Genomic DNA, 24,161 nt, shown 5'->3' on the forward strand with positions numbered 1-24,161 from the left:
AATAGATACTGTGTGTGAAAAAAAAATTACTGTCCATTATCAGTGGAGCTATTTGTATTGTAGTCAGAGCTATACATACCTAGAATTTATTTTAAAATATGTCATTTAATAAGATCCTCAAATTGTCTATATGATAAATAATTGTTATTTTAATGTCATCTACTTAAACAAAAAAGTATTCACTGGAAATTTGGGCTTATTTCATAAAGTAGTTTCCATTAATTAAAAAAAGGAATTTGTTTGCTGTTATTGTTCTAAAACAAATAATTTATCTGAAGCCCTTGAGTCCAGTTTGCTGAATTATTATCAATCTCTTAGCAGACAAAGCTTTGTCTAGTGGATATGTGGGGTATTTTATTCACTTTAGTATAGACAACTCTATGATTTTCTTATGGAATTAAAGGAATTATGAAACTGTATTAAGGAGTGGGAAAGAAAATTAAATTAACATCCCAGGTGTTGTGAACTCCTGGGTCTAAAATCTTGATGACTTGGTGATCAGAAATTACTGTTTTTTCATTACAAATACTTTGTTGTTTAATTACCTTTTAGTGTGAGAAATTTGGATATCAGTGTAGTATAATGCTTTTATTCAACCTGTGAGAAACAGCTTCCAAGTGTGACTGCATTTTCATATTTAAAATTAATTCAAATGCCTATCTGAATTAGCTCAATACTAAACCTGAGTGAAATAAATTATAAATCACTGGTTTTTAATGTAATATGCTTATTCAGGATTCCAGTGTATTCCCTTGCTTAAATTTAGGCATTAGGAAAAGGAAACTACTCGTAGTGGAAAAGTTTTAATAGTCACAAGCTGGTAGGTAATTTTGTAGTGAAATTCTGCCCTCATCTGAAGACTGCTGGAAGCAGGACCAATGAAAAACCTGTTGCTGAATTGATGTATGTACAGCATGGACCTGCACTCAGCTGCTCATTTCTTCTCAACAGTAGTCTCTTGCTGTTGGTTGAGCAGCAGCAATTTATTAGCTTTAAACTGAAACTGGCACTTCAAAGAATTACCACCTTAGTATGATTTTCATGCTACTGGTTAAATGAAAAAGGAGTGAGAATTTTTAATTATTTTTGTCAAAACTTTGCTCTGGAAGTGTGAGCTATGAAGATGAGACAAAAGTGCAATAAGTGAGAAACCGGTCTCTAAGTAGCTAACAGTTCTCACTTAAGTACTGATTTAACATCAGGGTTATGAAATTTAACTTAGCCTTTGTATATTTGTTCTCTGTGTGTTATGAGTATCCAGGTTCCTCTGAGGTTGAAAGCTAACACAGAAATGTAGTTGGTCAAACTGTATTTGTAGTTGATGTAAAAATCTTGATGTGCAAAACTGTGTTACTGAATATATAGACAGGAGTAGAAATGCATATTTGGTGACTTGTCACAATGTGGTGCTTTATGATGTTTTATCTAGTTTGACACATCCTTATTTGGACATGCTATGAGCTTATTAGGCTGCAGGTTGCTTTACAGAACCACACAATCAATTAGTTTGGAAAAGACCTCTCAGATAATCAAAAGTGCAGGAAGATGTGTCTTCTGCCTCCATTTCAATAACATGTTGTTAGATATTTTATCACTGTATTTGTTTGGTATAATCAAACTAGTCGTTCCAAACCTTGATCTTTTTGTTTTTTCTTTAAGGAGCTGAGTGTGGAATAAATGCAGAAGTAGAAAAACAACTTGAAATGGGAAAGAAATTATTGGCTGCAGGACAGCTAGCAGATGCTTTATCTCACTTTCATGCAGCTATAGGTATGTATCTCAGGGAATGACTCTTGCACTGAAATACCTTTGGGTGGGTTTTTTTGCTTCATTAAGTATCCTGCTTTCTTACAAATTGCATTCCATGAGTCATAGAAATTGGGGCACCCTTATGCAGCAGTTTGGACAGGAGCCAACAGAGATGCAGTAGAATATTTATCCTTTGGTTTTGATAAAAGAAGAATTAACTACATTATACATAAACACGAAGTCACTGCTGTTCTGCAAGTGAGCTGTATGAAAGGAATTATAATTGATTCTGATATCTTTTAATGAGGTATTCCCTGTGTATCTAATGCCATCAAGATGAGGTTTTATATTTATGGCATTTTTCAAAGTATGTCTTTGAAAAGCTGACTTCTATCCAAGGCTGTAAAAAAATTAATGTTTAGAATAGTCTTTCTCCCTTTTTATTTTTTCTTAATTAAATCTTGAAGTGTGTGATACCTCAGTGAAACTGGTGCTACAAGTTTGAGATACTGAATGTGTAGTGTAGAGCAAAATTGTCCCTCCATTGTACTTAACTAGGGAGTTAGTTCTTGTTTGGTGTTCTGCCTTTTCAACAAATTGAGGAGTTAAATGTTTGGTTTTAAGAATTTTAACACAACTTTGCTGATTGTGCTTCCTTTAATTGAAGCACAGAGACAGCACCAGTAAAGAGCAGAGTCTATTAACAGCACAATTTCTTAATTGCATGGTGGTTTTTTTAAAAAATTATTGGACTTTGTTATAATGTGTACAAGTGCATAGTTTCCTCCATGAAAAGAACGTTGCTAAGATGTTATACATTGATGGGTCATACTGTTGATACTTTTCTATTTATGCCTTGGTCCAGTAGTGAGATGTAAATGAAAGATCAGAAGTAATTTCTTTGCGTTCTCCAAGATCAACTTCCTTTATATAAGGGAGTGGAGGGGACAACTTCCTTTTTTTCTGTGTTGTGGAAGCTCCCCATTCCACCAAGAGGCATTCTGTTACTCCTTTTGTTTGTGTGTTGCTGCCGAAGGATTTCTGTGAGATCTGCATTACAGCGTGGTTTACTTACTCCTTTACTATTGGTTGGGAAGATTTAGCTTGGATTTGGTGAGAAGTCCAGTTGAGGCTGTGGCCGTGCAGTGGCAGAGGCAGCAGTGGTATGAGGTGGGATGAACAGTGAGGTGCCTGCAGGTGAAACCCTCTGCTTTGCCAGCTGTGCTTGAGCAGCTTGTAGAACTGTGGTGTAACCACTTCAGTTGTGACCTTGATGGGATTCTTAGTTGGATGCTAATTTGAACCTGATTGCTTCATTTTCATCAGACTACTACTACTTCGTGTTTTGCCTCTTTGAAAAGATTTTAAGCATGATTTGCCAACTGTGCTTGTAGAGGAGGCATGAATTCTTTTTTATCTGTACTACAGCATTGCAGGCTGTGAGGTAAATAGATCTCTTTGTCTTGCCTCAACCAACCTGTTTTTGTTTTTTGCAAACTTCTAAAATAGAAGAAAGCTACTGTCCATATTATCTCTCTTCAGTTGAATTTGCAACTCTTTCTTTAATCCCATCAAGTTGATGGCTTATAACTTCTCTCTGGGTGTCAGTTGCTGTTCATTGCTGTTACTGGGGTACTGAGGCAAAACTATCTGACTATCTGGTGCTTTTCTCTGTTAGCTTTTTCCTGTCTTTCATCTTTGTGTATTAATAAAGTTCCTTAATTTCAATTGTTGATTTGTAGTTGTAGCCTACAGAGATGTATGTGAATTTATTTGATGCCCATAATCCTGGCAAGGTGGCATGCAGTGTGGGAGTTATTAAACTTGAACCCTGGAGATTAGCATTTCCACAGCCAAGACATTGTAAAGCAAGAGTGCAGATATCTTTTCCAGTGAGAACTGAACCTAGTGGTTTGGTAATGGAGATGGCCAGCTATGAAACTCGGTTGCTAACCATACGATTTTTGGCAATGCTATTTCTTTCACTTATTTGAAAATTCAACTTAACCTCAGATGAAGTGAGGAAGAAAAATGCTTCATATGGATGTTCTTGTCCACAAATTCTGGATTGATTATTATGTTTTTAATAGTACAGTAAAAAGTTTCCTGTCTTTTACTGCATATGATTGGTTGGGTGGTTTAAGTTACTTTTCCTTGAGAGCCTACAGTAACTGTTACCTGTTTGTTTGAAATACTTGCATAGAGAAGAATGTTAAGAAAATTATTCTTGGTTTCAGAGACTGAGGTTTGCCTCCTGTACAGGTATATGTGTATGTGCTACCCTAGAGAGAGTTAAAATTGCTGGATCTTGGAATTTTGGCCAGAAGACAACACAGAGTGTATGGGCCCTGCAGTTAGCCTTTAGGCTTTGATAACACATATGCATTTGTCTGCTGATGAGAGGAGGTGTTGGTGCCCATTTTATTATTCGAGAAAGAAGTTGCTGCTATTTCGGTGGATGATATAAAGAGTTTGTGTCTGTGATGGCATTGGACTAATGTACTCGTCATTTTAGGATTATTTTCTTGCATCCTATTTGGTGATCAAGGACTGGGCTGGGAAATGATGAATTAACATGCTTTCACATGTAGGCCTACAGCGGGAGGTGAAGGGTTAGTATGTAGTGGCTGTTCTGTGCAAAGCTAAAGAAACATGTACATATTTAACCTCCAGTGCTCTCAATTATGTGGCATTTACTGTGTTTCTGTAATCTTTATTGTTACATTATCAAACTGCATAGAAAATACTGCTTGGATAATGTTACAAATGCTGTGTCTTAATAAATACCATTGTTTCTAGTGGCTTAAAAGTAAGTTAATATATTTTTAGTCATTACAATTTCGCTGTACATGAGGTTTCAGTTGCTTTAAGATAGTATTCTGATTATTGTTTGTTCATTTGCAGAAGGAGACTCTGATAACTACATTGCTTATTACAGAAGAGCCACAGTGTACTTAGCCATGGGCAAATCTAAAGCTGCAATTCGTGATTTAAGTAAAGTGGTTGAATTAAAGCAGGATTTCACATCAGTAAGTATTACTGGAATTGAAGATGAATCAAGTGTAAAAAAACCCAAACACCTGCTTCAAAGAAGGCTGGGATTTTTTGTCAGATTTTGCTCAACAGGAATAGAGAATACACTCTGAAGGCTTTAAATAGGATAAAATAATAGTGGTGTATGTGCTTTAATTTGCAGCTATGCTGAGTACAGTCTAGCCAGTTATTTGAACAACTAGTAGTTTTATTAAGTACATGTTCTTCATGGATTTTTGCTAAACTCTTCCCTTTTCTCACTTGTGGTTATTCTTCTCTTTGTCACCAAGGCTGTGCCATCTGGGGCAGGGAGAAGAGAGCACACAGATTTCTCTTTTTTTTCTGTGTTAATCAGCATTTGATTTGAGAGATCTCTTCTCCACAGGAACTGTCCTAATCTCACTGCCTTCTTATGGGATTGTTGCAGGTTCTGATCACCTTACCCCTTTCTCACTTGTGCATACTGTATATGGAGGCTGCCTCACTACTTGGAGGGTGATGCTGGAGTCCTCTCCATCTGATTCTATCATCTGCCTTTTCCATGGGCAGTGGCATGTCCTGTATAGTTTACAATACAAAATTGTAAATTCATTGTTGTAAGAAAACATTCTATCATAAATCAAAGCCTTATAAATAAATAACTTGTCTTTTCACATTGTTTCTATTATTCTGAATTTAGTGGAAGAATTAAATGTGGTAATTATTTATTGTTTATTATTTATGCTATTTTCTTAATCTGTAAGCAGTTATAATCAGGAAAGTGATGTAAAGTCAACATTCACTTTTGTTTGTGCAAGTCTTCAAATGAGTTCTTTCCATGAGTTGCAGGTGCTCATAAAAACTGTGACTGCTTTTTGTCCCTCAAAAACAAAGTATTGCTCTGGTGCAGAACAATACTTTACCATTAAAGAGACCTTATAAGAACGTTGTTAAATGTAGAAGTCAAAGAATGGGTGTTGTGATCTCTATTTCAGCTTGTTAGCTGTACTAAAATCAAACTTCTTTTTTCCTGCTGAAGGAAACTGAAGTTTCATACTTTCAAACTTGTGTTCATACTTTGCTGAATTCCTGTTTGTAAATCAAAAGAAATTATCTGATGTTTCATTTCAGGCAAGATTACAGAGAGGACACTTACTGCTTAAGCAAGGAAAATTTGATGAAGCAGAGGATGACTTTAAAAACGTGGTAAGCTGGAAACCTAAGTTGAACTACATCACTGCTTTCAAGGTTGGGTTCTGAGCCAAGGTCATAGCTCTGATGCTCTATGGTATATATGGTATGCATGCCTGGATTTGTCTTTCCTGCTCTTTAAAGCGGTAGCTAAGCTACCTGGTATGAATAAATGACCAGTAAAGTTGCAGTATAGTGATGAGGATGAAATCGAGTGTTGCCTGAAACAATGTAGCACTTTGAAAAGTCCTCTTTGTGTGTACCTGACTCTTCATGATCTCTGCTTGATGACAGCTGTACTAGGGAGCAATCTTCATTCATAAAGAAATAAGTGATATGGGACTTGAAGTACGTAATTGAACTCTGGTTTACATCACTATATTGTCATCTCCCTGGGAAATCACTAGGGAAATCACATGGATCAACCTTTAAAGGTTCCTATCTCTTTTCACTGATTGCAGAAGAATTGTGGGCTTTTAATTTAGTCAGTGAATCAGTTAAATCAGTGTTAAATCAGTGAATTTCAGTGGCATGCTTCTGTCTGGCTTCTAATCTGCAGATGAGTTCTTCATCTTTCATGAATGTGTTGACAATACTTACTCTCCATGATCAGGAAGTGCCCAAAGTTTTCATACACACAGTTGGATATTCCCCACCTAAAACTCACTTGGGCTGTTTATAGTTTCGATGGGTGTTTTTTAGCCCTACACTGCAAAAGTAAACTGATCTAACCCCAGAAGAAAGGTCCTTAGAGAATGTGAAGCTTGATTTCCTCTCTATTGCACAAAATTCACGTAAATATGAGTATAAATAAGATTCATTCTTATTCTTGCTTATTCTTCAAGAGTTTCTAGTTTGAACAGCTGTCTCTTATGCCAAAATAAATAGAATTTGCAGGTGTAACTAGTGCCATCATGTTAACTTTCCTTGAAGAGTGTGGTGGAGAAAGTAGTTGTGTGTTGCAGATTGCAGATGTTTAATGGAAATCCTATTAGTAAGCGTGGATGACAAAACCGGAGTGGTTATCCCATATGCTCTACAGGACAGTTGGGAGGAGTGGCTCTTGCAGGAGGCAGTCTGTGTTTGTAGTAGAGCTGCAGTAGCTTATTCTGAAATTTATGTAGCAATGGCTCCTCCAGCTGCTGCTGATTCCCCTGTGAGTTTCTTAAGAGTGTGTAGTCTGATAGCAGTGCAGCCCTGCTGATTGCAAATGTGGGAGAGCGTCGTTCAGCTCTAACTGAGGACACAGTTGCTGCAGTAGCAATTGTGAATTTGTGTGTGTGTGTGTATCTCTTTGCAGTTCCTGTTCTGTGAAATATTGCTTAATGCTGCGTGTGGAATTGTTTCTTGAGTCAACTGCCAAGTATCTTTCCCTTTTGCCAAACTAGCTGCAAAAATTTAGATTGCTGCCTTTGGTCAGTCAAATAATTTCAGTCCTCAGGCTTTAAATCTGAAGTGGAACAGAGTTTCTTCTCAGAAGCTGGCTTAAGAAGACACCGTATTGGTTCTAAATCTTACTTCCAGCTTCCTTTGTTCTGTGAACAGTATTGCCCGTGTACTTAGAGAACTGGCAAGTGGTCTCTTTTGAAGAGCACAATTCTCAGTTAAGTACAGTATATTCAAGAAAAATGAGCCAATATTAAAGTAATCATTTGTAATAGTTTATTCATATGAGGAGGAGATTAGATTACACTACATACCTTGAATCTTTTAAGAAGAATACCTATTTCTTTGAAAGGTTTCCCTTGTTTTCTTCTAAATTTTTCAGATAGTCAGACTGCTTATTCTACCAGTTCTCTGCATCTCTAAAATATGTGCTATACTCTGTCAGTATGTTTCCATATAAATATGAAATTGCATTTAATCTCAAGAGGAGAGGAAATTAGTCACAATACTGTGAAGTGTGTTGATATTCTGTGGTCCTTTGGGTTTTGTTTTTTGTAAATGAGAGGGGAGGAGAGAAGGAAGAAGGTGTTAGGTATTGAATAGCTTTCTAAATGATTTCAAGACTTGAATCCAGACCCTCTCTTTTCTACCAAGAGCAGTAGGGGTCTTATTTTAAGTCAGTGGTCAAAAGCTGAAAGGAGTAAGTTGTACCTTGAAATGAAAGTTCCATCTGCTACTAAAAGATATGATGCAAAAAAATGCCAGTGAGATCTCAAGCTAGAGTTTAGTTGTAGACTTGGCCACCTAAAATAGTGTGTTTTACATGTGAACAGAGCATGCAGTGTATGATTCTGCTTCTTAACTGAGTAAATGTAGGTCAGGATCTCAACAGCCCTCTAGCCTCTACTTTGTTGGCTGGTTATCAGCTAACTAGAATGCTCTCATTCTGGGTGAGCATGTAGCTCATCAGCAAACTTTGGTGTCCAAATCTGGAGGTAAATTGGAGATGTACTTGGGCCATCCCACATTAGTAGTGCATGGGATCTAAATCTGCAGTCAGTGTAACTCAGTAGGAATGCAGCAGCCTGGTCATATGTTTGAGTTTGCAGAAGTTGAGTGTCATGGAAAGATTGGGTGGAAATGCTGTATTTAAAAACTGAAGCAATCTTTTACTCTATCCATCCTCCTCACTGAAAGGAAAGGCTTAATTTGAAGGAAAACAACCTGCTTTCTGTAATGTGTAGGGTTTCAGGATGTCACCCAGAATAGGTGAGCCTGAGAATGTCATATGCTCACAGAAAAGAACTGCAAGGTGTTAAATGTGAGAGTTTTTACCTTCAGTTGTAATTTTTCTTTCCTGAGGCAATAGTTGTGTAGATGGGATGGGCTTTCTCCTGGTAATGCCATCCACCTTTGAAGTAGATTGTATACCCTTGAATAATAATGGATCTGTTATCTCTTACATGATTTCACACAAGAGATTGTTTGGATCAGGTGTTGATTTAAAGGGAATAGTAGATCAGATTTTAAAATATTCCCCACTCTTGAACTGGAGAAACCGGGTCAGAGTGTGGAATCTAAGAAGACTAATTTTACTTGGACTACTCAAGGACAGACGTGTAGGAGTGATATGGTTTGTAGTTCCCTGTAGGATGCTTGCATTAAGAGTAAGTGTCCCAGTGTTGCTTTCTGTGCCTACCAAAATTGTAAGGTGACCGATATAATGAGCCATCCTTAAAATGCTGTTTTCTCCTAGCATATTCCAGAAATCTGTTGAATCCCAGTGGAGACACTGAAAAGCTTTTTTTTCTTCCTATCCCTTCTCTTTGAGTTACACTCCTTAAAAGGGATCTCAGCAGTTTAGAAGATGCAACCATTTTTGAGGGAGAGAAAAAGCAAGAAACATTCAGCCCATCTAAATGGAGGGGAGGATGACAGGTAAACTTTCTCAGCTTGTAGGACCAGTGGTTTTGTGTAGCTATTCTTTACGTGTAATAGTAAAACTATCCTAGTGAAAAGAAAAAAAAATCATATCCTCAAATGGTTTCTATAAAGTTTCGTAGTATATGGAAAAAGTTTCATGGTGAGCACCCTAAACTTCTTTAAACTTAAATGATTGCTAAGCAGAGTGGTTTCTCTGTATACTCCTGCCCTCTATGTTGTGTCAGTACTGGCTGTCTTGTGATGCAGTGCCAGTGTTAGAGCAGGCAGTGGGAATGCCTGACTGGAAAGGATGCAGTATTCCTTTTTGGGAGCAGAGCCGCTTGAGACTCCAGCCTTCATGCGTTATTTTTAGATTGTCTTTTTTATCCCCTACTCTGTCCTTCCTGTTGGCTGAATTTAATCATGAGGTTTGGATAGAGGGTGAGATTCAGACATGCCTTCTCATATTAAGCAGTACTGCATTTCTAGAAACCTCTCCTTTTGCCCAGCAAATGCACCAAGCTGATGGAATTCTTTACACAGACCACATTTTACATGTGAAAAAAGGATTAAGTAGAACTCCTCCAGTGATTTTTAGAAAGCTGTGCTCATGCTGTATGAATAGTGTTTGTTTCTCTACTGTAACTTTGTTGAGTGTTCATATGGTTTAATATCAAGTTCTTTCTGGTTCAGTTTAGTAGTTTCTGAGTAATAGAAGTCAGTAGGACAGATCTGTGGGCACATCAGCAGTCATGTCAAGCAATTAAAGCCCTGGAATGTTTAGTTTATCTGTAAAAATGTGATTTTTACTGAAAATAAAAGGAATATTGGCGTGCTTTGGTTGATGGAAGGCCTTCTGGAAAGGTGACAAAAGCGATGCAGATCCTGGCAGCCCTATGTGTGAAAATGACAAGCCTTTGAGTTGCTGAATTCTGTAGAATGAACAAAAGTAGAATAGAACTTCTGTCTAGTCTATTGGAAAGTGTGGAAAGGACTATCTCTTTTCAATTCTAGTCTTTGTTAAGACTTACTGTAACATTCGTAGTTGCAGTTTGTTGCAATAAATACTGTATATTGAGGTGTCCTAAAAAAGCAATTCTGTCTGCCTTAGAAGAAGAATCACTTCAGAGCTGGAAACTGAAGGCACATCTTCCAGCTCCACTAGATGTCAGCCAAGACCAAGTGACTGAGCTCGGTACATCTGCAAATTACATTCTAGTCTAGAGAAGCCCTTGACTCTGGCAAAATACACTGGACAATTGTTTTCCATGGTTGGTTGGTATGTGTAATAATACTGTTTTGGATGTAGGTGGGAGAGATCATCTTAGGGCACTGTAAGGTATCCTGATTTAAGTTGCTAGGCGAATTTGGGTTGGGTATTCGCAGCTCTCTTAACCATGTCAAAGTGGTTAGAGAAACATCAGATGTTCCCAAATATATCCCTCTGTGGTACTGTGATTGTCTGTAGCTTCCTGGTTAAAGAATAAAAGGTATTTAAGTTATCCTTGCATTTTTTTCCTTCTGTCTATCATTATAGCTGTGTTACTTAATATGGTATTAGTGCAGGGCTTTCCTTTGTGCACTGTGTGTGTGTGATGTCTTGATCTTAGATACAAACCATGGAGGTTCCTTCAGTTCCCCTCAGAATGTTTTTCACAAGATTATTTGATTTCATGGTCTGTGTATTTAGGTTTGAAAAGCAAGAACATAAAACAGCTTTAGAAGTGTAGAGATATGTCTGTGTTAGTGGCACTGGACCACTGTAAGCAAGGTATAGGAACAGTGTCTGTAACATTTGGGAGTTGTAAAAATAATTTTTTTTTCAAACAACAGTGTCGAAGTTTTTTGAGTTGACAGTTTCTGTTTCTAAGATGAACTGCCTGTATATCTTTAATCTGTGCTCTTTGAGAGTATGGTTTTTGAGGTTATGGTTTTGGTCTTTTTCCTCTCAAAGTGGCTGTAACTCTTCTTCATTAGAGTTCTTGTACAAAGTCCCCAGCTTTTCCCTGTGTCGTTAATGGGCCATTGCAAAGGAAGTTGTAGGACTATGTAGCTGGAAAGCAGGAGAAGTTATGGTAAACCACTGAATTTGCTTAGCCATGTTTTGTAACTTTTCCCTATGCTTCTGAAAAAAACATCCTGAAGCAAAGGGTTCTTAGCAAACTTCATAAGCAGCAGTTACTTGTTCCAAGTGATTTCCGGTTTAAGTGTTCTGTGTTTCGGGATCCTTTTTTTAGCATGCTAACAGACAGTGCTGTAAAGCCTGGTTAAATTAAAAGCATATTGCTGATCCAGAAAGCATAATGGTAAGATGTATGTATGTGCAACACATTGTGCTATGCTAATTAATTCAAACAGGCATATGGCATCTTCAGGATAGCAGCATCCAACACACAAAGTGCAGATGGATCCTGGGTAGTATAGCATTGGTCTTGCTTCAGTGTTTTGTCACTGCTGATATACTGGTTTGGCTATGTCAGTGTCCTTCTATTAACAACATTTTTCTGAAGTAGTGCTGCATTGTATTTTTATGTTGCCTTGTGTGTGCTGGTGCAACCTCTGTGTGGTTAGAAAGGTCATTGATGGACTTGGGAAATACAATAAGGGATGACAGGTTTGGTGTGGTGGGGGTGTTATGTTGCTTCTTGAAAACCAACCAGCATGAATTGTTTAGCTTGTTAAAATGCTTTTCCCATCAGAAAACTTTTAAATCTTGATATTTAACTGCAAGTGCAAGACTGTCTACTTGGAGTAGAAATGATCCTTAGAGAGGATCTTGCAAAAGGATAATGATCTTGCAAAAAAAAAAAATTAAATGCTGGGTTTCATGAACTGAACTTCTAATACCTTTTCCTACTGTCCTGGGTGCAGCAAGGTAATGTTGCAAAGTTTTGAGTCAATTCTGGAAGAAGCTAATTTCATCACCGACAGTAACAGAGAAAAACACATGCAAATGCTGTTAACACTCAACTTGATAAATTGAGTGAGAATGATGATTTTCTTACCTTCAGTCTTGCTTACTTGAAGGGGGGAAAGTGGGGTTTTGCTTACTCTAGGGTTTGTTTCTCCCCTGTACTGAGGTAAGGCTATAAAACAAAGCAGCACATGTAGTAGTAAATCTGTGATAGACAATTACTTACAGTAAGAAAGCCGTTCCTGTGTACTTTGTTTTCTGTAAAGGAATTAGGCACAGGGTTGGCGGGGGGAGTAGAGTGAACGAAAGCTGATGTTAACACATGGCTAGTTCTTGTTGCTGCAAGTTAAATTGCAACTACTATAGTGTTGTAATCTAAATGTAGTAAACCTCAAAGAGAGCAAAGGATACTGTGCTGAGAACAGCTCAGTGGTAGCAGTATGCTTGTCTTGCAGAACTGAGCAGAGCACAGCCCCTGGCTTTGTGCTTTCAGGCTGCTGGTGAAGCATGCAGGAGGAGTGTTAGGTTTGCCTTAGACCTGTATTAAATTCATCTGAAGAGTTTTCTCAATACTTAGCTCCTTTCTTGGGCATCTAGCACACTTAGTGCAAGCAGTTGTTCTGAGTTGTTACCCCCAAACTTACTATTTCACAGAAAAAGGAGATTGAAATGTGATTCATTATTGGTAGTGATGTGACAGTCCTGTGATCATAGTGCAGAAAGACACGAATGCTTGATGGCTTTAGTTTGAATGATAGCCTGAAAAATTTTCCTTTCTTTGTTAACTGGACATTTTGTACTACCTAGAATTATCTAGGATGTTTCACTCAAATGGCCTTTATTACTATATTACTATTGGACTTGTCTGCATGATTGTAATATTGCTTTTCATATTCCACTGACCTTTTCTCCAAATAAGTTACATGAAACATACTGTGTGTCTAAGATGTGCAATGTTATTGTGAGATAAGTTTAAATGGAAGTGTAAAGCTCATCCATAGCAAAAGCTCTTAATTTTTAAGAAGAAAATGCTGAGAAATTGAGGGAGAAATCAAACAAGTCAGCTGGAACTGAAGAGCTCACAACTTCAGAGAATTTTGTAGACTTGGTACTTTTAAAATTACAGGTGCAGAAATTTGCCTCTACTACAACCTCTAGATTTTGGGGTGAAAGTGGATGCATAGCATCAAGGGTTTATAAGCAGAGTTCTAACCAGAAGAAAAGCCTCTTTGAGACTTGTATTAGGAATCAGCTTACAAAGAAGAAAACTCTTTGATCAAATTCATCTTCTCTTGCTGAAGGACAGTGTAGGGAATAAAGGAGAACTTTTGGGTCTAAGTACAACTTGTTTCATTTTACCTGGCAAAAATCAACTACCTAAGGTTCAAAAAGACTTAAAATGAAGAATTGAAGACCAAGTGTGTGAACTGTGCATGCTTTTGATGTTGCATTTAGGCTCTTTCCTTTCATATACTTAAATATTAGAACCAGGGGAAGTTATGTTAAAGGACTTCTGAGGACTGAAGTTGAATTACATTAGAGACATAAGCACAAAATATGAGTGTTTCAAGAACTTACTGGTAAAAAAAGGGAAGAGGCCACTTTGAGATAAATGAGGAAAGAAAAAAGTAGTGGATGTCTTTGAGGACTCAGTCACTTTAGACAACATTCTGTGTATAGAATGCAAGATAGTGCAAGTTTTGAGTTTAAAACAAACAACAAAAAAATGAAGTCATGCTGATCTGTCCCTTTTAAAACTTTGGAAGTCGTTCTGATCAGCAGTAAGTATGAAGCAGTGCTTTGTTCAAGCTACACTAATCCTACAAATTACTTCCTGGCTTTGCAAAGAGAATGGCTGAGATTCCTTCTGGCCCATATTTATCTTCCTGGGTGACTCCAAAGTTGCCTGTGAGATTGTTTTTTTTTTTTTCTTTGAAAATTTAAAGCTGTTTAAACAAATGAAGACAAATACCATATAACCCCTTCTGCTTGCTCAGAGAGAGGGGTTTGAGAATTGAGAGTCCTTGTAGACAAAATTTTAGACTTGTTTAAAGCTAGAAGAAAGGTGCATAAACACTCAGCTGATCCCAGCTGCGGCTTTCTCCCAGCTGTAGCCTCTTAACTTGCTGCTGTAGCCACTCTTTGGGGGGAAAATGTCAAGAAACATAGCTTTACAGTAATATTATCTGAGACATGTTTCTTTTATTTCTGTCATGAATTTATAAATATGTTTTGTGCTTAAAGTGAGAGATGCAATTTATGCCATGTGATTATACTGTCTGCTGATGCTGAGGAATGCAGTGTTTAATACTGTCTGCAGAGAGGTGAATTAGGCTACATTCGAGAGGTCCTCAGCTTCCGTGGGTCATGAAGGGGCAGTGACTGTTGCATGTGGTGTGTCCAGTGGTAAATGATCAAGCATGGTGAGGGAGAGGAATCGGATTTCTTTAACTTCTGACATCTTGTATTGGAGCTCAGAATGTCTTCCTTTTTTCTCAAGTTTAGAGGTAGGAACACTTCCAGTGGAATTTTGAAACTAATTTTGCTTTATTTGCAGCTTTAGTCAGTTCTCCATGATATGACTGTTAATGGGACAAAGAGATCCTTGAACAAGCGTTTCAGTCTCTCTCTTTGTTAATGTTTGCAGCTCAAATCCAATCCTAGCAATAATGAGGAAAAAGAAGCCCAGACTCAGCTGACAAAATCTGATGAGCTGCAGCGCCTGCACTCACAAGCACTATCTGCTTACCAGCAAGAGGATTATGAAGCTGCTATTTCTCTTCTTGATGAAATCTTGGCAGTAAGTGTTAAGTAAAATTGTCCTGAGAAAGGAAAGTAAGAGCTTCTCTCTGACATCTGTGTGTTTTTGTTTAATAGCTTCTTCACTGATGTGAAAACACTTGGTGTAACTGGTTTAGTTTTGCTGAGCACTGTGACTCCATAAGGAAGTTAGGGAGTGGAGAAAGCTGAGCACTAGCTGCAAAAAAAGTCAAAATAATAGTTTTGTAGTTTGGGTTAAAGATACAACTTCAGCCAAACTTCTGTTATAGATAGCTTTATTGGTTATACTTTCCTGTTTTCCCACAGTTTGGTGTTTGGGGAAGCTGGGAAAAAATTTGTTCTGAATTCAATGAAGTTTTGCCAAATACAGGAGGTGTAGGTTTTTTCGTCTTGATTTTCATTGCCAATATTCTGACAGTTTTTGTCTTGAGAAAATAAAGTAACAAAAGATCAAAAAACCCCCACAAAGTTAAAAATGTTTATAGCTAGCTCAATTTTCAACTTGTTCCTTAGGTATCTCTATTTGTTGAATGTATTAGTATAGGTAGTCTGATAGTATATGTGTAAATAACTCAGTGGTGTGGGCATTTTGTGTGTCATATAGAAATATACATTAAAAACCAGTTAACTGCTATGACTCTTCACATACAAATTAGCATTGTTAACTTGGAATTTAAAACATTGGAGCTTTTGGTGAAGAAACTGCTAAAGTGTGGGAATTTGTCTGTGGGTGGGGAATGGGGAAAAGCAGAAAAGCCTCGTCCTGAAATGATAGTTTACAAACAACTGATAAGACACAGAATTAGTTCTCTAAACCAAATTTTGGTGGGCAGTTCCTTTTGAGTAATTATTTTTTCCCTACTGTTACATTATTACCTTTCTGTATTTTTAAAATCCGAACACTAAGGTCAAATTTTGTGGAGCTGCATCTTACCCGTGGGCTTCTTCCTAGAGGACAACTGACAGCTTGGTCCTTGCTGTTCATTACTTCTTTTCTTTTGGGAAGATATAATAATTTATGATTCCGATATCCTTTCCTGGAGGCTCAACAGACTGTCGTAGTTTAAGTAGTGCCAGTAGATTTAATTCATCTCCCTGCATGAGCTCATTGAATCATTTACAAAATTTGCAGGCCTTTGTTTTCTATTTGGGCAGGTGCATCACAGCATCCACCAGGAAGCAGAGATGCTAATTTCTTGATCTCTGCATGCAACTTGAACCTTATGCTATTGCAGTTGGCAAAGTGAAATTAAATGGGATTTTTGTTTTGGGGAGGAAAAGAAGTGAAGTGTTATGGACCAAAACCAAGCTTTAATTTTGATTTCTTAAGGTTTGTGTTTGGGATGCAGAGCTACGGGAACTTCGAGCAGAGTGTTATATAAAGGAAGGGGAACCAAGCAAAGCTATTAGTGACTTGAAAGCTGCTGCCAAATTAAAGAATGATAATACTGAAGCCTTCTATAAAATCAGCAGAATATATTATCAGCTGGGGGACCATGAATTATCACTCAGGTAATTTTACTATTTGCTGTAATAATTACAATTGTCAGAAAATGTAATTATATAGGTCATGATAAACCATGAAATATCTGTATTGTGAGTTTTGGATGTAGTAGCAGCTGTGGTCTGGATCTGATAAAGGAAGCTCCTTTCTAGAAGCTAAGAACAGGCAGTGAAGACACCATGTTTATGCTTGGCAGACCAGCCATCGATGGTTCCAGGCATCTTCTTTGCTAAAGTAGAAGCCAGAGTGCATGTCCATCGGAGTTGCTTGCAAGTACTCTCTTCATTGTATTTCTCCATCCTAGACGGAAGTGCTTTGATGGAGCCTTTTTTTTAACCTTGAACCTCTATTCAAGTGAAGTTTACAATGCAAACAAAAATGTATGCATTAAGGTTACAGACTTAAGAATAAATAAAAAATCCAGGAGCACCCAGCTATGAAGAGCCAAGGGTCCTGAGCTGTTGATCTTTCATTCCTGCTGACAGTGTCCAGCATTTTGGATGACTTTTTGATAATGTCCTACTCTTTTATTCATATTGAGTTATGTTTAAGGTCTTACTCCCATATGTCCCTTGCCAATCTGGCAGATAACTACCCTTGCCCAATCTGAACTGTTGGGTTTTTACTCTGTGCCTGGCTGGACAGATGATGTAATCCTCCTGTTTGCCCAGGAGTGGTTTCTGTGGCAATCATAATCTCAGATGCGCTTCCTTAATCTCCAGACTCCTTCCAGTATGGTTTCTGCCACAGAATGTCTTCAATAAGAGATGAAGAGAACTGAAAAAGCCTGATTTTCTTTTCTCGGCTAATTGATGGAAACTGCATGTGATGGATTGTAATGGCAAAAATTCATTTTATTGCTGGGCAATTGGTTTGCATTACACATCCCCTTTCTAGAGTATCCTTAGTCTTGGGAGCTCATAGGTCACTTCTGTGGTGAGTTTTGGTAGCTGGACATCACTTTGCATAGTGATTTCAAGAATAGATTTTTGATTTTTAAAAGTACAGTTAAGAGCACTGTTGAAGAACGTAATGGAAACAGAATGAAGGGATAATAATGAAGAGTTCCTTCATTCTTATCTAATACCTTTATTTTATTTTTTTTGCATCATAAGATGTACTAAGAGTTCAGTAGCTCTTGGACTCGCTGGATGCTTACTTTTGTCCTTGGCCTTCTCTGGGTTTCTTTTTCTTACCTTTACAGGCCTAGTGATTTTCAAATACTGAGATTTTTTTGTCTGTCCTTAGGAACAAAATCAGATTTTGTGATCTCTTTCTGAAAATAACACTGTGGTTGTGCGGTGATGATTGTACTCTTTTTTAAACATTTGAGAATTTGGAGAGGTATCTGCCCTAATCAGAGTCTTATTAAAGAGCAGTCTTCACAACAAAAAGTCAGGCTCAGGCTTGGCTGGGATTCCATGTATCACATGTAACACTTAATCTTTTGCATATTTGGCAACAGAGAATAATTAAAACCCAAACCAGACAAATAACCCTCTATGTTCTGGAAGACTTTTCGTTGATGTCTCACTTTAAAGTAATTTTTTGGATGAGGAGAGAGATTGTGTAAAGAAGTCAGCTGTTGTTGTGGACAGCTTGTATATGTTGCATTGTGTCTCTAGTTAAAATTTCATGATATGTGGTGATGTATTTTATTTTTTTTACCTTCTCTTTACCTCCCTGTGAAAAGTGAAGTCCGGGAGTGTCTGAAACTGGACCAAGATCATAAGCAGTGTTTCTCTCTCTATAAGCAAGTAAAGAAACTCAATAAGCAGATTGAGTCAGCAGAGGAATTCATCAGAGAAGGCAGGTAAGTATTCACTCCTATATTTAAAAAAAAAAAGGAAAAAAAATTACTATGGAGGCACGAACTTATTGATTGAGGAGCTGATTAAGTGATGCTTTTTGCATCTGTCAGTTGAAGTGGATAACTGAGCACAGCTCTCAAATTACATTAAAATAAATATTGACTCGCATAGCGACAATCCTGTTCTGATTCCTTCCGATGCCACTGTCTTCTCTTTGCATACTGAACTTCTTTCTGCAGCAGGTAGTAAGACCAAGATAGGGATAATAGTTTTCAGCTCTCATATATTATTACTCAGAACTGATGAGGCCACACCTGGAGTGCCAGAGAGATGAAACTACTGAGAAAGTCCAACAAAATCCCACTAAAATGATGGAGGGACTGCAAGGAAAGGCTGAGATGACTGGGACTGTTTGAGCCTTTTGTGCTACAGGGTCATCTCATCAAAATACCTGAAGGGAGGGTGCAAAGAGGGCAGAGCCAGGCTCTGATCAGTGATGCCCTGTATCAGAATCAGGCCAATGGGTGCAAACTGAAACAAGAAATTCCCCTTGAACATAGTGAAATGCTTTCTACTACCCCCTCATTTGCAGTCGTGCAGGTTGCCCAGGGAGATTGTAGAGTCTCCCCGTTTTGGAGTTATTAAAAAACTGTTTGGACACTCCTGGGCAGCCTGCTGTAGGCAGGCCCTGCGTGAGCAGTGGGGTTGGACCAGATGACTTCCAGAAGTCCCTTCCAGTCTCAGCTATTCTGTGACTAAAGGACCACATCTCTAGACTAAAACTCCCTAATAACTCTGCAGTGCCTTGATAGCAAAAATGGATCTGACTGATGGGCTTTTTTTTTTTCATGCTTCTGTATTCTTCTGCTTCTTGCTTTGCTTCAGTTTTTCATGTTCTCAAGCGCATGACATCCAACTGTAAGGAGCTCTCACAAATCATTAGACATTGTCAAGGTGGTGTTTTAAAATGAAATACATCAGGAACGTGAATAAGCACAACTGAGGCCAATTTGATTAAGCTGTCAGTCTGTTTGGACTCTCTTCACTTAATCCAGTATCAGTCCTGTTTCAGGGAATCTTCTGAGAGCTTGAATTTCTCTAGCTTGTTTAGCAGCCCATGGGTTCAATCGCTCTTTTGTCTTTTTAGGTAAATGTTCTAATCCATTTCTTGCTCAAACCATGCAACTTTAGCATCCTTGAGACCTTTGCAGCAAAAAAACATTTTACTGTGTGACTTGTGGAGAAGAAAAGGAGAAAACAACCGCCTAATTCAAGCTGGCATAAAGAGCTTTTTTGTAGCTATAGAATAGGTGGTACCTTTTGTAGTGTGCAGATAGTACAGTGCTTGCAGTAAGACTCCAGACTTGGTCCATCTCAGATGTTGGAGAGGGAGATGCTTATTTTTAGGTGTAGAGTGGCTTGTTGGACAGGAGGCACATCTAGAGACTGTTGTCTGTGCGTGGTGATGGATGGTAGTTACTGTCTTCTGCAAAAGCCTGCCAGGGCTGGTACCAGCTCTTCTGTCTCATAGCACAGAAAAGGGAATGGGGATGTAATTCTTGAAATGGCTGCAAATTTTCTTCATACTATTGTCTCACACCTCACCTTTAAGGCTATTAAAGTTAAGGTACATTGCTAGGAGGATGTGAAAATCTGTGAATTTCGAGATTTGTAAATAAATTGCAACACCCTGAGATAGTGATCACATTTCATGATATTTTGCTTTATGATTTAAACAGGTATGAAGATGCTATCAGTAAATACGAATCTGTAATGAAAACTGAGCCAGAAGTCCCAGTTTATGCTACTCGTGCCAAAGAAAGAATCTGTCACTGCTTATCAAAGGTAATTCTGATTATTCTCCCTCTGTAAATTTCTTTAAGACAAACAAACAGCAAACCAACCCCCCACAACTATGTGAATTTTGTTTTGCTTTCTTCTCTCTAGAATCAGCAGTCTACAGAAGCCATAAAACTTTGTACAGAAGTTCTGCAACTGGAACCAACCAACGTGAATGCTCTGAAAGACAGAGCAGAAGCTTATTTGCTGGAAGACCTGTATGAAGAAGGTACAGTTGTATGCAGTTGACACATACTTTTTTGTGGACGTTTAAAATGCACTCGGTGTTTCAAAGGCTTTTTTTTAACATGCACTTTGATTCTACACTATGTTGTCATCCTTAATTAGCACTGGTAGTTGCAGATTTACAAAAATATCTCGTGGTAATTTTGTCTTGATGAGTGTAAGTGGAACACACTTGTATTATCTATGGCACAGTTGTCTTTACAATAATGGACCGTGTTCAGGATGTTTTGTGAGACTGTACAGCTTAATCTACTTAAACATGTTTTATATAATCAGCAATGTCAGACAAATGTGTTTAGAGGTAAAAGGTAATTATAGTTGATGTAAATCCTTTTTAGGACCGCAATTTTAACGTCCTGAGATGGCAGCATGAAAATAATACTGTTTTATTCCCTGGCATGTGTTGTGGGCAGAGGAAGTTAATGACCATTGCTTCACCTCTGCAGATCTCTGTAGTGCTGGTGAAAGCAGTAAACTGACACTATTCCTGAGGCTGCATTTTTCATACAGACTTTTTGTAAAATGCATACTATTACACAGAGTCATAGAAACAACTTCTAGGATTATCAAGTCCAGCAACCCAGCACTGCCAAGTCCACCACTGCACCATGTTCCCTAGTGCCACATATACATGTCTTTTAAAAACCTCCAGGGGTGCTGACTCAACTCTTGCAAATTAGAGGAAAGAAAAGTTTTATAGGTTCTGCATAAATGCAGGGAGCCAGCTTGGTCTTGTGCTGGAGCAAATGCCTCCATAGTATAGGATATAAGGAAACAGAGAGAGGACATACCTGGGATCTGGGAGAGCTGGTGCCTGCTGAGCTGGGCCTAGCCTCATTCCAAGTGAACCACCATGCTAGAGTGGAACTGTGCTTTGTCAGATCCCTGTTCTTTAGCATGTCCCATGCCTTCCTCCTGCCCTTGACAGTAGTGAGGTGGTTGTAGTTCCGCTCTGCCTTCCAGCAGAGCCTCCATCAACAGTGTTACAGCCCATTAACATTAGTCTGCCTGAAGGTGTCTTCATTTATCCTTCAGTTTTAACTGCTGTAAAATGATCACTGATTCCTCTTTGCTAGAGAGAACAGTAGAGCAATTAAAATTGTAATCTCATATTTAAAGGGGCAAACTGATTCTTATTCTTACCTCAAAAAATTTTCAAGCTAGAGGCAGCTAGTTTCATGTTAAAGATAGGAAATTTCAAAGTACTTGTAATTCAGAACTTTGAAGGCGATTATTGCTAAATGTTCAAGATGCACTTTGGTATGTATAGCTGAGTTAATCAAATGGTTTTAATTACTTTATAATCACATGAGATCCAGGGTTTGTCTACAGCAACAGATGTGTAATGACTCCCTTTCTGGCATACCTCATAAGTACAGAAGTCTATCTGTCTAAAGCACAAGTTTTGATGAAGGAAAAAAAGCTGCTTTGCTGTTTCAAAATTGATCAAGATATACTAATTTTTTTCTTTTTTTTTTTTTTTTTAAATTTTTAAATTTTTAATTTATTTTTTTTATTTCCCCCCCCACTACTACTTTAGAAGTTTCAGTAAGAGCGTAACTGGTTCTTTTATTTCTGTAACAGTCTTGGCATGGGTGTAGGTTGTCTGCAGTTACTCATGTTTGATAACTTGGCCATTAATGCACATGCAGAATTGATCTCGGTCTCTTTTAAAAATGCAGGCAGGATTCCAAAGCCAGCAAAGTTGTCTAGAGTTACGGTGTGATTACCTTTTGAGAGGTTGTGAAGAGTCTTGTATTGAAAGAAGGAGAGTTAGATTTGACTGAACTATTTAAATTGAAAGTGACACTGGAAACTAGTTGTTCCTTTTATGTCGTGGAACAGGATGAAAAGAAGAAAGGATGCTTTCTGGAATAGCAGGCCAGTAAGCAGCAGCAGTGACTCTTCTGTTGGTTTGGAGGTACTAGTGCTTTTAGAAATAGTGGCTCAAAAGAGTTGATTAATATATCTCACTTGACATACCGTGAATTAGTAACAAGTCTGCTAGTTTCATATCGAAGTTCTTGTCATCAGGAAGCTGCCATCCTGCTCCACCTGCTTCCAACCCTCACCGCTCAAGTGAGAAGAGCAATTAGCTCTCTGAAAGAGGAGAATTCCTGCACTGGAGTGTGAAAGTGTAGAATGTACTTGCTGGGCGCTTTCACTCTGCAGTGTGCAGCACTGAAAAACTTACCTTCCCATGTGCTTAATGCTCGCAGTCTTTAAATAAGGAAGTCGATTTAAAAAAAAGAAGAGAAATTTAATACTGTCATGGCAAATAGTTGATCCCTGAAGCAGATAGTTTTCCCACAGTGGTGCGTGCTGTCGGTGATGTCAGTGAAGCTGAGCAGTCTGATCTGCATTTGGCAGGACGTTGTGGTGGGACCTTCCACAGTACCATGTGAAGCAGATTAAGTACACTGGTGCTTAAAATTATTGGAGCAGTAAAGCAGCATAATGAAATCCCTGCATTTTCATTATTTTTATTGCTTTCAACAGTATATATTGGGCGCGCACATTAGTTCACACTCTTGGGGTTTTTGTTTTGGTTTTTTAATGACTGGACAAATTATTAAAAATATCAGCAGAAGCCAAAATGCTTTGTTCAAGCAGAAAATGAGTGTCCAGTGATGAGAAAATGAATAGAAATTTTGTTTGGCTTGTAATAGCCTATGAAATTGTTGGGGCACTGGCAATACCTTTTGGAATTTTTTTTTTCCAATAACTAAAACAAGATTGCAGTGGTATCAGATGTCTGGGTAGTACAAATTCATTAGCACTTCCTGCTGTCTTGCTCAGAAACAGTGAAAAACAAATGTAACACCTGCTGAGAAATAGCATCTGCTTGGAAATAATCTGATGCAAGTACTTTATCTAACTTGAGAAACCTAGGAGATTGGGATCTGCAAATGAGACCTTGAGGATTATAACAGCGAAAGAAGAGCAGTCTCATTAAAGACTTAGATAGTTACTTCCCTTGATAAATTTTGATATCAAAGAATATATAAACTTGGTGTCTTAAGCATTCAGTTACCACGTACAATAATAATAGAGTTTACTTAAAAAATAGTGTAGACCTTGAATGTTTTACAAATTACATTACAGCATCTCTCTTGCTTTTGTTCCTGAGAAATGCAACTCTTGAAATAGAGTGAGAGTATGCCTTTGGAAAAAAAAAACAACCTTAAAATATAACTGTCTGCGTACTATGTATGCAGAGGTGTAAAAAGCCAATATTTGCCTTTCACTAACAGTATGAACTTATTGGTAGTCTGAAATTTGTCTTTACTGTCATTAAAGAGAAGAGACTTTCTGTCGTGTTGATAGAGTGCAGACTGGGGGAGAAGAATGAATATTAACTTAAAGACTCTGGGTAATGTATCCTTCAGCTGAACAGCAATGTGGGACTAACATCGTGCAGTGGGCTCTTCACATACTAGTTGCTGAATCTTACTTCTTGGTCTCTTTTTCCTCCTCCCAGGCCTAGATACTTGTTTTGTTATTCCTGTTGCAACATCAAGAGAGTGTTGTGACCGGAGTCTGGTGTCTGGTAACCTCCCTTCTCCCTCATTTCCCACCAGTGTAATTGAACCTAAAGAAAGAAAATTACCTAATTTATATGTGAAAGTGAATTTCCTCTACTCCAAGGTTTTCTAATTTAGGGAGAAAAACTCAAACATGTCAAGTTGAAATGAAAGTTTTGCTGCTTGTATATGGTAATAGCAAAGCTTCAATTTTGTGGAGTGGTTGAGTTCTTTAAACTGAAGTTTGTAGAGTTGTGTAATCTTCTTTCATTTGCTTTTTT

At 38.0% G+C, this 24,161-nt stretch overlaps 1 protein-coding gene across 2 annotated transcripts in view; it reads left to right on the top strand.

Moving 5' to 3' along the window:
- DNAJC3 (DnaJ heat shock protein family (Hsp40) member C3) overlaps positions 1-24,161 on the top strand; it is a 32,449-nt gene that overhangs the window by 4,283 nt on the left and 4,005 nt on the right. For both annotated transcript variants that reach the window (XM_064646022.1, XM_064646024.1), the window contains exons 2-9: positions 1,660-1,770; positions 4,654-4,778; positions 5,893-5,967; positions 14,823-14,975; positions 16,287-16,468; positions 18,154-18,273; positions 20,011-20,116; positions 20,219-20,339. In XM_064646022.1, coding sequence (XP_064502092.1) covers positions 1,660-1,770; positions 4,654-4,778; positions 5,893-5,967; positions 14,823-14,975; positions 16,287-16,468; positions 18,154-18,273; positions 20,011-20,116; positions 20,219-20,339 — 993 coding nt within the window. The remainder of the gene's footprint in view (positions 1-1,659; positions 1,771-4,653; positions 4,779-5,892; positions 5,968-14,822; positions 14,976-16,286; positions 16,469-18,153; positions 18,274-20,010; positions 20,117-20,218; positions 20,340-24,161) is intronic.

Source organism: Pseudopipra pipra, chromosome 2 (assembly GCF_036250125.1).
Source record: "Pseudopipra pipra isolate bDixPip1 chromosome 2, bDixPip1.hap1, whole genome shotgun sequence".
In the NCBI taxonomy this organism is placed as follows: Eukaryota; Metazoa; Chordata; class Aves; order Passeriformes; family Pipridae; genus Pseudopipra; species Pseudopipra pipra.